Source organism: Pistacia vera, unplaced genomic scaffold, assembly GCF_008641045.1.
Source record: "Pistacia vera cultivar Batoury unplaced genomic scaffold, PisVer_v2 Contig188, whole genome shotgun sequence".
Taxonomy (NCBI): Eukaryota; Viridiplantae; Streptophyta; class Magnoliopsida; order Sapindales; family Anacardiaceae; genus Pistacia; species Pistacia vera.
The window spans coordinates 719,259-734,726 of record NW_022195981.1 but is presented as its reverse complement, the minus strand read 5'-3'; the positions used below and the strand labels follow the sequence as shown (position 1 = coordinate 734,726).

General features: G+C 35.9%; 1 protein-coding gene across 1 annotated transcript; it reads right to left on the bottom strand.

The window, feature by feature from the left end:
• Positions 1 to 13,348: 13,348 nt before the first annotated feature.
• On the bottom strand, positions 13,349 to 15,152 carry LOC116126940 (UDP-glycosyltransferase 83A1-like). The gene is made up of 2 exons (XM_031412611.1): positions 14,595 to 15,152; positions 13,349 to 14,487 (listed from the first exon to the last, which is right to left on the bottom strand). Exons 1-2 carry the CDS (start codon positions 15,106 to 15,108, stop codon positions 13,604 to 13,606), a joined length of 1,398 nt encoding a protein of 465 aa, XP_031268471.1. The 5' UTR covers positions 15,109 to 15,152; the 3' UTR covers positions 13,349 to 13,603.
• Between the last annotated feature and the right edge of the window lie 316 nt (positions 15,153 to 15,468).

Genomic DNA, 15,468 nt, shown 5'->3' with positions numbered 1-15,468 from the left:
CGGAAAAAAAAAGACATATATTAGCTGGATGAGTAACATATGGTAAAAAAAAAAACTGGCCGAAATTATAATTGGTGGATGCTGGATTCGACGATCTAGTACATTGAAACGTGTTTTGTAAAACGTTGTTTGATGAGGTTGGTGACTTTATAATTTGTTGCTGGAAGTTTCTTGCTAAAAATGTCAAATGAAGAGACGCACAGAATGTGTATCACATAGTTTACTGTGCAAATAGGATGTTCGGTATAGTTTGAGTGCTATAATCAGTACATGTTTGATTTTGGAATCTATCAAGGTATGGAAACAAATGTAACGATTGTGTGAAGCAAGCAAATTCGTTTTGACTCATTTGATTAATGTGATCTAGAAACCACAGTTCCATCATAACGATGGATTGGAGCAGAAGGCTAAGCCAAGGTGGGGGCTGGTATTAAATATATAAATCCTCTATACTGCACATTTTATTTTTTATTTTTCATTTTAACTGGTATATTGTTATTGTGTTTTTAAACCACTGACTGTTTAGTGAGACTTTATCCTGTAAAAATGCATCATTGTGTTTCTTTTGCTTTAATTTGCCGCTGGTATCAATATTTCTGAACATTTGCGTGAGCTTAGATTTTAGAATTGTTACTTCAAATCTTGTGATAGTTTTTAATATAATTGTTTGGTCTCAATAGGTAATGGAGGCAGCCGAAGCTTCAGCTGATTGTCAGCGGTTATTGTGGCCTATCATTGTAATTTAGATTTTCTGCATTTATGTGATGCCATGATTTCTGTGCAGCTGGTGTAGATTGTGGGTGTTGGATATACGCTTTTTCATGGTTGTATTTTTTGCACTGTGTAAATTGGCAGGTGTGCAGGTTTGCATTTTGTTAGCAGTTCCAGGAGTCTTGCAGTATGTGCCGGGTGTGTTGTGTGTGCTTGAATTGAAGTAGTGATCTGCAGTGGTGTTTATGGTGCACGTGATTGCTGCATTTCTTCAGTTTCTGGGTGAAGACTTCAGTTATGTTGTCTTGTGTAGTCTTACTGTTTGTGTATAAGGATTGTATATACTTGGTTGCCTTATTTCTTTTGGTGTAGTTTGTTCCCCTTGGCATTCCAGTCCCGCCTGTTGTAAAGGGCGTGCGATTTTTTAGGATTATTCTTTTCTTTTAACAAAATTAGCAGGTTTACCTAAAAAAAAAAAAACCCTGGATTTTTAAATGTTTGCAATTAACTAAAGCAGATAAACATTATGTTCTAACATCACACAGTTTCAAGAGAAAAGCTGGCTCTCTCTAGCCCAAAAAGACACATAGTAAAAACAAATGGTAATTGTAATTACTGATCGTGTGGCAAATACATGAAAACCACTAAATATCCCAATTCCATGAAAGAAATAAAAGTTCAATACATTATCACAACTGATTATTTTCTCCAGTTTCGATCCTAACATCCTAAACAACTATGTCTAATTTAACAAGCTCCATCCTAAACAGCAACGTTTCAGCGGCTTCTCAAATTCAACAAGTGGAGAAAGACTGCACAAATTTTTCCTGATTTTTTTCAAATTCTGGCACAAATTCTATTTTTGAAATTTGCCCAAACTGAGAAAGATTGCAACTTCTGCAATTCTGCAGCTGCAGCGAAACTGCCCACGCTTTCCCCTCTAGCAAATGAGCAAGACTGCATAGAAAAAAGACAAGCTTAGATTATAACAGAAAAAAGACATGCCAATCAATTATAAACAGAAAAAAGACATGCATCCGATTATACACAAAAAGAAAATATGTGGAAAACTAAGATTAACTAGATATCATTCTATAGGGTTGATTTATCACTAAGGCCAGAAAATATCCTAATCTATATAGTTGATTTCTCACCCACGGAGAATCAGAATCAAGTACAAGGAAAAAAAATTGAACCAATCTAATTACTCCATTTTAACCTTTGAACACATAATCAACACATGATTCATGAATCTGTGAGTTTCTTAGACACATAATCATAATTATGTCAAGCAATTTGCTGCTTCACTAAGTTCGTTACATTTGTTTTCATCTCCTTGATAGATTCCAAATCAAACAAGCGTACTTGATTCTAGCATCACTAACTGACATCTAGTTTGACATTGAGTAACTATGCTGTACACATTTTGTGGCGTCTCTTTATTGGTAATTTGGTTGTAATAACTTCCAGCAACAATTAAATGTCACCACCTCATCAACAATGTTTTACAACACCAGTTCCATGCTAGATTCGATCGCCTCCATCACCCACCACTTCTATTTTCGATCATTCATATTCACTCCTCCAGCTAAGATTCCTGGATAATGCATGAGAACTTAACACAACAATTCTTACACCTGACGTTAAAAACAACTTTCAACCTATGTCGTTTTGAGTAAACATAACCAGAACATTACGAATGGTGAATGAAAAGCTTGTTGAAACAGAAATTAAAAATGTGTTCATTAAACAAATATAATAAATAGGTATCAAGGAACTAAAATACAACGTCCTACCACAAAAAAAAAAAATCCCATTTTTTTCTTCATCCTTAAAAAGTACTGTTGAACACTAAAACAGTGCCAAACTCTGAACATTCTGTAGAGCTAATGTTTATTTCTTGAGTTCAAGCTAGCACACTAGTAAGATCTCTTGTAGTTTTACAAAGGTCTTGGGATCATATCCTAGTGACGACAATATGTTTGTGTGGAACTTGATTTCTCTCCGACCCATAGGCCAAAAAGTGTGAGCTAGTGTGATATTTCAAAGAACATAAAACAAGCTGATAGACTTGAATGCTCAGGCAAAAGTCAATATCGTAATTCTTAATGAGATTACCCGAAGGCCAGATAATACTTGAACAAGATTTTTAACCTTCCCTTTTCTAAGCATATCCTAAGTCTATGACAACAGAAGAAAATAAATATGAAGCAAATCACATCCCATAATCACTACTGAGGCAAAGCATGGACAGTTGAATTCATTCGATAACATTTTTTTTTGCCCCTAACCTAACTAAACCAATCAGCATATAGCAAAAACAATCCAATTGACTAACATTTAGGTTAGCATAATTCATAAAAAAATCAGAAATAAATACCGTTCACACACCACCTAGACCATTTTTGTTTCTGTATGCATATGCTGGTTATCTGATTCACATCTCAAGCTTCGATCAAGCTCAGGGTTTTATCATTTTTCTAATGGGTATCAGTGGTAGGTGGGTTTTCCCATCTTCATTTATTTGCTTTTCCTGTATATATTCATAAAACGTCAATATCATTAATGAAAACACAAATTTGATAAAGGAATATGCGTTGTAGGGCCAAAAACCCAGCCCTAAGACCCAATTCAAAATAGTTGCTTAAAAAAACAATAACCCTACAAATGCATTCAATCACTGCATCGTATCTTAAACAAAAAATTTGAACCTTCAAAAAAATCACCTTAGCATTAATTGCTATCTGGGTTCTGTATCGTCCCAGTACTCTAACAACAATCCTCTCTCTTCCTGCAAAATATCCATTACACACAGTACTGCATTACTTGGAAAAAACCAAAAAATAAATACATTAAGAAACAACAAACTAAAAATGTTACCGATTGAAACCTGGGTGACTAGAAACTTGCAAAAGGACAGTGTTTCCACGCGATGAACCTGTAAAGAACCTAAAAATGGCGGAGGACAACATGGACAGCAAGAACTACACTGACAGCAAACTCCAGTTCCCGCTAAAACTTGTCGTGAAATTCATGTTTGTTCATCGAAAATCCAGAGCTTTAGTTGGATTGAGCAAACATTGTAAAGCTCGGAGAATCTTAAAGGTTTCGAGTGTAAATTTGGGTAGATTTTTTTTGAAAATCTTAGTCTTGACACTGAAAACATTTCGGAGTCATGAGATAAGGGGGATAAGACGAGCTGGAGGGGAAAGAGGTCAGTCCGTGGCAGGAGATAGCCGCGAGAGATAGAAAAAGAGATTTTGAACTTTTAGGTTTTGCAAATGAATATTGGGATTAAGATTTGATTCACGTGGTTATGCTAAATTTTGAAATTTAGGGTTGAGAAGTTTTTTTGTTTTTTAATTTTTGGGGAAGTGACGTGGGCATTTTGTTGAGTGTCAGATGAGGTGGGCACTGCCATTTCAGATGCCAGTCATTTGTAAGGAATGTTGTAAGGGAGTTTGTATGTGTATTTTATTGAAAACGATTCAATTAGACTACAAAGTCCAAGATGGAAAATAGTAATTATATAATATTAATAAAAAAAGGAGATTTTGTGACGGAGAGTACTAATGGAACTGACCTTTTTCCCCGGATGCTTTTTGAAGATAATTAATCGTTTTTAACATGTTAGCTTTCTCTCTCGTTATAGCTTAGCTCTTCTTTCTCTCCTCTTTCGCTGTGTGCGTGTTGAGTGTCTTCGTTTAAAGTTTTCTTGAAACTTCTCTCCTTCCTCTGTTCTTATCTTTGTTTATTGATTATTGGCCTTTGGATACACTTGGGGTGGGAGGGAAAAATTAATAGCTCCCGTCCATCCCAAGTTTCCATTTAACAAAATAGTCATGGAAAATCTTTTTTGATTTTTTTTTTTTGGGTTCAAAAATATACGGAGCTCACGATTAAGGTAATAAGCAGTAAACTATTAGGGTAAAAGATTAAAATTTGTGGGTTGAGTTACAATAGAAGGTTGAATTTAACATTTGAAAAGGCAAAACACATTTCTCCCTCAGCTTCTCTTTCTCACAACAGGATTTCAACACCTTCTCTCTCGTCTTTTTTTTCCAAGGTTTCTACAGGGAGTTCTCAATTGGGGTGTCTTTGCTCTTTAAGCATTTTTTGTCATTCCTTGAATTCCGCGATTAAGGTTATAATGGAGTGGGGAGATGCCTTAAAGACGCGCGGCAAAAACCCGAGGGGGGGTCTACTCCTAAATTGTGGGCACCCTTGTGTCTGAGGACAAAAATGGGGGAGAAGAAGAAGTTGTGTGGAGTCACTTTCGATGACTGAAGTTGCTCCACCAGGAGAGGAGACAAACAACGTCGATGGAGACCTTCTATTGGCGGACAAGGGAGGGCAATAGTTCAAATTGAAACTGAAGAGGAGTATGCCGCCGCAAATTCCAAGCGTCGGACTGATCGTTTCGCGATCTAAAATCGCTTAAGCGACCAAGAGTAAAAGCAAGGTCGCTAAGCGATCGTGCCTGGTCATAAGTTATTCTGCCTCGCCAGATCGTTAAGCAATTATAATCGCTTGAAGCGCACACAACATTAAAAGCAAAGGATCGCTTAAGCGATCATGCTTCTGGACACCGTATTATTGTCTTGTTCATGATCGCTACCACCATTACAAGCGAAGAATCGCTTAGCGATCCTGCGTCTAGGCACTTATTTATTGTCTTGTTCAATGATCGCCTTAAACGATCGTAGAATCGCTTAAGCGCCATAGTAAAAGCGAAGAATCGCTTAGCGATCCACTTAATCTCTTAAGCGATTGGGGTGTCATCTAGTAGAAGTTTTATTCGCCTCGAACATTATCCCGCTTAAGCGATTTGAATCGTTTAAGCGATACTTTAAGCAACCAAGGTTAAACGCAAAGACGCTTAAGCGTCGTGCGTCTGAACACTTCTTGTTCTGTCTTGTTCGTGATTGCTTAAGCATCTAGCTCGCTTAAGCGACCAAGTGTACAGCATATAATCACTTTAAGCGATAAATCAATACACCGATCTCTTAAACTACTAAGTCTAAATACACAGGATCGCTTAGCGGAAATGAAATCTCTTAAGTCGCTCCATGTATTTGGATTATTTTCTTGTATTGCCACCTATATTTGGTTAAGCGAGTAACGCTATCTTAGACATATAAGGTGTACGATTCTTAGTGAACAATGACCATTATTATATGTTAATTAAATTAGTTCTTTTACGCCATATTAACATAATATTTGGTAGAATATTTTACATCTATATTAAAATATCGGTGCAACGATTCGTTCAATGGACCAGGACGTTATTATATTTTATTAAATTAATTCTTTTATGACTAATAAACCTTATTGTAGAATGTTTCTCTATATTAAACATATCAGGTGGCACGATTCGTCAGTGGAACCATGACCGTTATTATATTTAATTACATAGTTCTTTTACGGCTATATTAACATATATGGTGTAGAATTTGTTACGTCTATATAACTATCATGTGTCGACCGTTCAGTGGACCATTACCTTATTATATTTATTAAATTAGTTCATTACGCTATATTAACCACATATGTGTAAATGTTTACGTCCTTATATGAAAAACTATCAGTGTAATGATTTTTCAATAGACCTATTTTACTTAAATTATTTCTTTAACGGCTATGTTGAAACCATCTGTGTCGGAGAATGTTTACGTCTATATTAAACATATCAGTACATTCCTTCAGTGGACAGACCGTTATTATTTTTAATTAAATTAGTTCTTTACAGCTATATTAAACTATATGGTGTGAAATGTTTAACAGTCTATATAAACATATCAGGGGTACGATTCGTTCAGTGGACTATGACCGTTATTATATCTTATTAATTAGTTCTTTTTAGGCTTAGTAACCCTTATGGTGTAAATGTTTACGTCTTATTCATATCCGGTGTACGATCGTTCAGTTGACCATTACGTTAGTATATTTTAATTAATTTAGCTCTTTCACAGATATATTAAACTATATGGTGTAGAATGTTTTACATTATATTAAACTATCAGGTGGTACGATTCGTTAGTGGACCATAGTCGGTATTATATGTTAGATTAAAGTTAGTTCGTTTACTGACTATATTAACATATATGGTGTAGAATGTTACGTCTATGATTAAACATATCAGGTGTCCTCGATTCGTTCATGTGGACCATGACCGTTATTATATTTTAATTAAATGTTTCTTTACGTCTATTTAAACATATTTCCATAAACATTTGACAAAGAATATTGAGTAATTACCCCTCATCGCATAAGCGATCCCGTCTATTTAGTCTTGGCTACAGAAGTTCATAGCATAAAATTGTTGCAGGAGTTCAATTTTTATCAATATTATATTTTTATATATTACTTTCCTTTGCCAAGTACCTAACAAAAATCATAAATAACAATAGGATCCCTTTTTTCGTTTTTTATGTAGGTGTTAATCGACAAAGACCGAAGTGTTCTTTTCACATCTATTGATTGAAAAGATAATTAATAATACTTATAATTAATAAAATGCCTAATATTTAAATAACCATTACGGAATATAATATCTTACTCAAACATTCCACAAATTCAAAAGATGTGAATAATCTATCGCGCTAATAAGTTCTTCACCCGATATATTAATGATTAGATAGATTTTTTACAAAACATTTGCAGAGTTCGTTAAGGATGATTGTATCGCTTACCTGGATCGCTTAGCTATCTGGTATAAATAAGCCTGATCGCTTTAGCGTGTACTGCCATATACCTGATCGCTTACGCTATATGCTTCCATAGTCAGACTTTCCAGATCGCTTACTCTATCTGGTATGCTTAAGTGCTACTGCTATATCTCAGACTTGTACCATATCACTTAAGTCGATATACCATATCGCTTAAGCGATCCATTAGCTCCATAATACTTTTCGTCATCGTCACCTATAATCGGTGCTACCACCCCCAACGTACGCACATGCAGAAAATCATCAACAAATCTACTCCTTTAACTTGCTTACATCAAACCACTCCGAGAACCTAACCACATTAAATCGCAATCATAACCTAAACCCAATCCACAGTAAATCTTTGTAAATAAATTAAAATGCACAGAGGTGATATACAGCCCTGGATGAAATGTTAGAGTAGGACATGGCAGATCTTTGTCGAGAATATTTTAATGGCTTAAGAAGAAGAATGTGTTAATGGTATGGAAGAAAACGGTTAATGGCGGAGGAAGAAGCAGCTGTAGACGAAGAATAACATCAGAAGCAGAAGAAGATGTAGACAAAAGCTTAGAAAGAAACAAAACTAGGGGAAGGATGCCTTAATGGGCGGAGGAAGAAACGAAGGTGTTTGGGTTTGTGCAAGATTTTTTGACTCTTTGGAACTTATTATAATTTTTAAAGATTACACAATTTTCATTAATTCCTAATTAACTCCATAACTTATGTTTAATTAGGTTTAATACAAACATGACCATTTAGTTTAAATTTACAAACTCTATAGCCTTTATTAAATTTTTAATTACAATGGTGTTTTTAATAAATGACCCGATTGGTGATCCTCTTGGCTTTGGACCTTTTCCTCTACGCGCATACATACAAAAATTACCGTGATAACTTCTCCTTGGTTCTACAGGGTGTTGACTGAGTGATTTATTCTAGTACTATTTTATAGGGGAGAATAACACTCCTGTAATTAGACGTTAATAAATAATAACTCCACAAATGATCCCATAGATATCAATATCGTGGCATCAAGTACAGTGACTTTGTAACGCACTAGAATCAGGATGTTAAATAATAATCATGGGGATCATAGTTTACAGGTTAGATTATGAGTTAACTCCATATCACATTTTTTTCTTAAAATGTAGAGATTTATTGTTAGGTTTCCGAGCCAGCAACCCCTCACTATATTATCTAGATTGTGCCATCACTATCCACGGTGATTTTTATGTTAATTGAAACATGTTTAGGCCCCTGCTATAAGTATGCTAGCTTTGGTAGTTTCAGTGCATTCCCATTAGTTTTAATATTAGTCAAATAAGTGATTTTATGACTAATTTTCCTTTAAATAAATCGTTAACATTTTTTAAAATTAAGATTAGTAAGATGAATTGAATAAACTACCTCCTGGATACTGAGTGATTCAATAGGGACCTTTAAGAGTTTTGAGTCATTTTTCAATGGTTATAGATAAACCATTGAAACTTTTATCATGACTAGTAAGTTCTAGGTTCTAAGGATTAGTTGAGGACACGAAGGCTAAACTCCGACCCCTCAATTAAAAAAAAAAAAAAAAAAAGGATAAATAGTTCCTATTTAAAGTATGGACTTTGTTTGGTTGATCATGACTTGCTCATGTGAGTTTTCCATTGGCTACATTTCTAGTTGCATCCACTTTTTAATATTGTATCTAATTTCTCCCCCATTTTCTGGACATTGATTCAAAAATCGACTTTAATTATAATAAAGTGGGGACATATTGAGTCAAACACTTCATTCCGGGTTTCCATTACCAAGTTGTTTGAATAAGTGATGAGATCATTCACTGGTTTTCCACTATAATTATTATTCAAAGAAATGGATTCACATTCCAATTTCCTATTACACAAAATCAAACTCTTTCTTCCCTCTCTTTTCGCTCTCTCTCCTAACTTAACTTTAATTTAATTTCTTTGTCATAAGCAATAATTCAGTTTCATACCAACGACTTAGCAAATGATTTTTTTTTTTTTTCCTTTTTCATTGTTTGTCCTTCTTCATCAAGACGTTGGAAGAGGGTTCCCTCTCAAATGATTTTGAATAGCTGCAGATGCAGCCCTTGGCTTGAAGAGTGGCACCTCATGACCTGCTCTCTCACCGTTGCAAATGTTAGCCCTTCCGAAACGTCCTGTCCATTCTCCCCCTTATCAACCAAAAAATAAAGAAAAATAAAACGACCCTTTCACATACATTAAAACATTTTTTTGTTATTTATATAGATCATCAAATTTGTCTTTAAATACACCTTAGATTTTTTAGGTGAAGTTAACTATGTCAAATATTGAGACCCGTTATATTTGAGAATTACAAAAGTCTAGGGGCTTCATGGTTTTTGAACCCTTGCCTTCAAACAATTTATAGTCATTTCTTGAAATATTCTCTAAAGGCCTAGAACCAGGTAACCTTCCATATAGTTATGACCAATTAATTAATCAAATAGGATTAAGGCATAATTAGCTACTGACCTGCTTTCTTAACATACCAAGGATACCTGGAATTTTGGTTGTTAATTTCAGTTGTGCCAGAGATACCTTGTTGCCGTACTGGCCCAACTGGAGTCCACATCTCCACTGCAAATTCGAAGAGAAATGGTTAATTACTACCTAGATATATGGAGAAACTAAATGAATTTTATAGTAAATACATAATGCCACCTGAAAACCCAACCTCTCAATCCACCAGCTATCATTTGTCTATACATTGGAAGACTGATACTCTGTGTCATCAAATACACGAAATTTTATTTAAAAAGTGATAAATACATAAGGACCCTTTCCTTGATTTCAGCTCTCTGTCAGTTTTTAATATGTATTTCCGATCACTGCAAGGCAGGTCCCCCTTATAAGGAATGTTGGTTATGTTAGCATGGAGGGCTTTTTTACAACATCAGGCCTGTTGGTAATAAAGCTCGGCATCTTTTCTGTACAATGATCCTAGCCTGATATCTGCCTCGAAAATCTGAGCTTGATTTGAGAGCATAACTCAATTAAAAAGCATGGAGAGCTTGATCTAAGAGCATAGCTCGATCAAAAAGCGTGGAGAGCTTGATTTGAGAGCATAACTCGATCAAAAAGCATGAAGAGGTTGATCTGAGAGCATAGCTCGATCAAAAAGCATGAAGAGGTTGATTTGAGAGCATAGCTCGATCAAAAAGAGTGGAGAACTTGATCTGAGAGCATTGCTCGATCATAAAGCATGGAAAGCTTGATCTAAGAGCATAGGTCGATCAGAAAACGTGGAAAGCTTGATCTGAGAACATAGCTCGATCAGAAAGCATGAAGAACTTGTTCTAAGAGCATAGCTCAATCAAAAAACATGAAGAGCTAGATCGGAGAGCATTGCTCAATCAGAAAACATGGAGAGCTCGAGAGCTAGCTTGAGAGCTTGATAACTTGGGAGCTCGAGAGCTAGCTTGAGAGCCCGATAGCTTGGGAGCTTGAGAGCTTGAGAGTTAGAAAGCTAGCTTGAGAGCTCGATAGCTTGGGAGGTAGAAAGCTTGGGAGCTAGAGAGCTTGATAGCTTATGAGCCAGAGAGAGCTATTGAGCTCTCGAGCTCGATAGCTTGCGTGAGAGCTTGATAGCTTGGGAACTTGAAAGCTCTTTCTAATCTGAGAGATCTAAGCGCACAATTTGAGCGATTTGGCCACATGATCTGAAGCTAAAGATCAGAGTAATCTAAGCACGTGATCTGAGGGATCTGACCACGCGATCTGAGAGCTCTGATTTGGAACATGCTTCAATATTTTGATGATAACTTGAGCTGAAAACTTCGGATTTGGATGATTCTTGGACCATCGGAAAGCTAACTTGAAGGGTACAATTCTTGTGTTTACTACATAGCCAGATTCAGAATTTATCCTACTCAGATTTTCACATTTGATGACGTGATTCTAGATTAAGAAGTTGGGATTTGTTGAAGAAATTGAGACTTGAGGAAAAAACATGGAGAGCTGCTGTGAATCAAGCCCTCCTTCTAGCGCCAAAATATTGATACAGAAATATGCACCAACTAGAGAATTATGATTGACCCTGCCGGAACCGGAATGGATGTGCGCGTTATTTAATGAAAATCAGCAACGAACAAAAAAGAAAGAATCATAAATAAGAACACAAGACAATTTTTAAAGTGGTTCGGCAAGTTAGAACTTGAGCCTACGTCCACTGTTATCTTCTTGCTTTTGAGAGCTTATAAAGAACAGTATAATTCCTAGGAAAATTTGCTTAGAACAATTCCCCATCCCCTTTGAAAACAAGTTATGATGGGTTTATATAGCACCGATTTACATGATAGAGTTGAGATAAGATTCAAATACGTAGAATTATGAAGTTTCATAATCTTCCGCTACCTTAGTTTGAGTCTAAGTCAATATGTATATCTTTCTTCCAAATTGAATCAATCTAAATATCTTCTCTCCTAGTAGGGAATTATTCTCTCCGAATTGACCACACAACAATCGTATTAAATGGCTTAACTAAGCTCGAGAATAAAACTTATAATAAAACTAGATTTTTTATTTGTTTTGAAGTAATTAATGAGAAGAGTTAGAGAAGGAAGAGAAGAAAGAAATTATGCTTAACAGATTTATTGTCCCAAAATCTTATAACAGATCTTATCTACCAATGTAAAAACATCCACCCAGATAGATATTCATGGAGCAAGTTGAAGGGTTGAACCTAAAGGACGACACCGGCAATGGAAATTAAATAGAGACGTATGAAGATTGAGAGTTTAATTCTTCGTACACTTTTCCAAAAAGGGTCTTGAAAATCCAACTTGGATTTAACCTTCTTCAATCATTATGGTCTTATTCATGTGGATCCCAGTTTCAAAACCCTAGATTTTCAAAGTTTACCCTAGATTTTCAAAGCTTACTTTTGAAATTGGGTTTTATGATATAGCTATCATATCAAATACACATAAATCCTACCACCAATGTTAGGGCAACGAGAATAATGTAGCCAAAAATTTGTTGGTTTTCAGTCTATGAATTTGGAAATTGTTTCCAACCAAAATGAGTAAAATATAAAGATGGGGCTCTTTTGTTTTGATCCGGAATTTATGAGCTTTACTTTACTACTAAACTAGTAGATAACTTCGCCAGCAAAACACGCAAAACAATGCAATTCCTAATCCTTGAAAGCAACAAAAGTAAACGGTAATCTCATAGATCCATTTTGCATAATAAAGTAGAATATCTATATTGAAAGTTAACTCAAGCGTTCTAATGTGCAAAAACAAAGAACACAGAGGTTTTATTTTATGTTTTTTTTTTTTTTTTTTTTTGGGGTAAAAAATCCAAGCTAGGCAAGCAGAAAATGATATATGCTAAAAAGAAAACAAGAAAGTTCAACATACAACTAAGTGATGAGAGGACACGACATATATAACAAAATAGAAAGTGATTTTTCAATGATTTGTCAATATTCAAAATGGGCTGCAGAAAAATTATTATATTTTCTATATATCTTTTGAATGCTTAGTCTTGAAAGACCTTCTTACTTTTTCTCTGCAGAAGCATAAAAAAGTTATGGTATTAATGAAAAATATATGTATAAATTAACACAAGAAAGCCTAAACTGTAGCACTACGCGTAGCACAAGTTGTTTCTGAAAGGAAGTGGGGTTATTAATCATACAGGCATTGGAAGCTGGGTTCTTCTGTTTTAACTATTAACCGATGCTTCTTCAAAGACTTCCTCGTCCTTATTCTACTCATTTCACAGACACAGAGAGAGAGAGAGAGAGAGAGAGAGAGGCACCGTACTTGTTGTTTTTCAGGGAGAAAGAGATGGGAGAGAGACTATTAGGGTTTTGTAACCCCTCTTTTTCTTCTTTCTAAGGTCTGAATAATTAAGTAGGAGCAGTAGTGGTGGGCATCTCAAGAGTAACAGTAGAAAAAGTTTCACACACCATTAAGATCGATTGATCCAAAGCAAGGAAAAGAGAATTGATGAGCTTATTCCTCGCAATGCAAAAGACTATTACAAATTAAAAAACAATGACTTTGATTCTTCGAATATATGATAAAAGAGAAATACACGATGGAATTAAAACCCTGGTTGTGATGGCAGAGATTTCCTAGTGGTTATTACATGTTTTATTTTCCTTAACAATGATCCATCATCACTTGTGGCCAGTTCCTATGCCTTGATCCATTCAATGAATTTGTTCAAACACTTGTTCGACTGACCACCTTCTTTAACAGTTTCTATGGCAGTTTTCTTGAGTGCTAAAGCTCTTTCTTTAAATTTTTCATCACCAACCACTTGATCTATCTTACTTTTAATTTCTTCTCTTGTAATGATTCCACTTTCGTCTCTTTTAAACCGCAATCCTACCTTCCAAAGATCACAAATGTAGCTCTCATCGATGAACTGGTCAGCAAAGTATGGCCAACATAAGAAAGGAAGCCCATTGCTTAAACCTTCCATGGTTGAATTCCAACCGCAATGGCTAACGAAGCAGGCAATGGAAGGGTGACTTAAAACCTTCTGTTGCGGCGCCCAACCCACCATTTTCCCACGGTTGGCTACCCTTTCTTCAAACCCATCTGGGAAGGCTTCATTGGCACCATCAGTAATGTCTGGCCTAACAACCCACAGGAATGGCTTGTTGGAGAGTTCAAGTCCTAGTGCCAGCTCTTGGAATTGGATCTTGTCTATAACTGTGAAGCTGCCAAATGCAACATAAATGACTGAGTTAGGCTGTTGTTGATCAAGCCATTCCAAGCATGCTGAGTCTTCTTGCCAGAAGTATCCTGTTGAATTTCCTTGTCGGTTGCTCGCCAAAAGAGGTCCTATTGGAAGCATATTTGTTACCAAGTTGAATGCTCCAGGTTCAAAGCCATAGGTTGAGTTGCCAATAAGGGTATCTGCAACTTTCACAGCTTCTGTGGTCTTCGAGAAATAGTCAAAGAGTATCTTTTGGGCTACGCCGCCACCAATGTTTGCCCAAATAAAGTTTGTACTGTTGATTTCAGGCATGTTGGGTGCAAACTGAATCATTTGTTTCTTGAACGGAGTCCCTGGAAACAAATTGTACACAACAAAGACGGTGATTCAGTGACTTTTAACTTGCAAAAAGTTTACAGAGGAAGATGGAATAGGGTAAAAACGAGTTAGAGCGTGTTACCATTACTGTCAATGATTCCATCATCAATCATCTTTGGAATATTGTAAAAGAAAGCCAGAGTAGCCACTGCTGCAGGCCAAAAGGCAGCCTTCTTAATTTTCATCTTCTCTGCAACTTCAAGAGCAAATCCAACCGTCCCATCAGCAATCACACAAACAAGCTTATCTTCTTCCACTCTGTTGATCTCTTCAATGAGCTCCTCCAGCTTCCCCGGCATCACCTTCGGCATTGCTGCACATAGCTTCCCTATATCATTTCTATCCTCCCCGGGTTCCAATCCATCTGGAATCGACACCAGACGGATTCCATCCCCTATAGAATTTTCCGGTAATGCGTTGATGACCCGGTTGTGAGTATGATCTGTGTTGACAAATGTGACTCTGAAGCCATGCTTAACTAAGCATAATGAAAGCTCCAGTAAAGGAATTACATGGCCTTGTGCAGGAAAAGGAATAACTAGAATATGTGGAGGACTCATTTTAGTTTTCAGTTTCCTATATGTTCCTATGAACATAATTTGCTTTGTTTTATAATGATCAGCGTGACTTCCCCGGAGATCTCGGTGATATAAAAAATGGTTTATTAAGTCAAGTCTCTTTCTTTAGGCAATTTATTTTTAAATGGAGACAAGCCAAAATTTGCTCATTTTCAAAAGTGATGGCTAACAAAAATCTTTTTACTAATGTGCAGCATTGCCTTATTAAGGCCTACATTTCCCATCAAACATTAGACCCCATGTGCTGGAGATTTTTCTGGTCCTATTAACCGCCCAATATTAAATAAACTAAGGACCACTTCATTAAATACTTTTTAGATCTGTCAGATGTTTACATCATTGCTTATTACACTTGATAAACATTATCTTCTTCTAAAC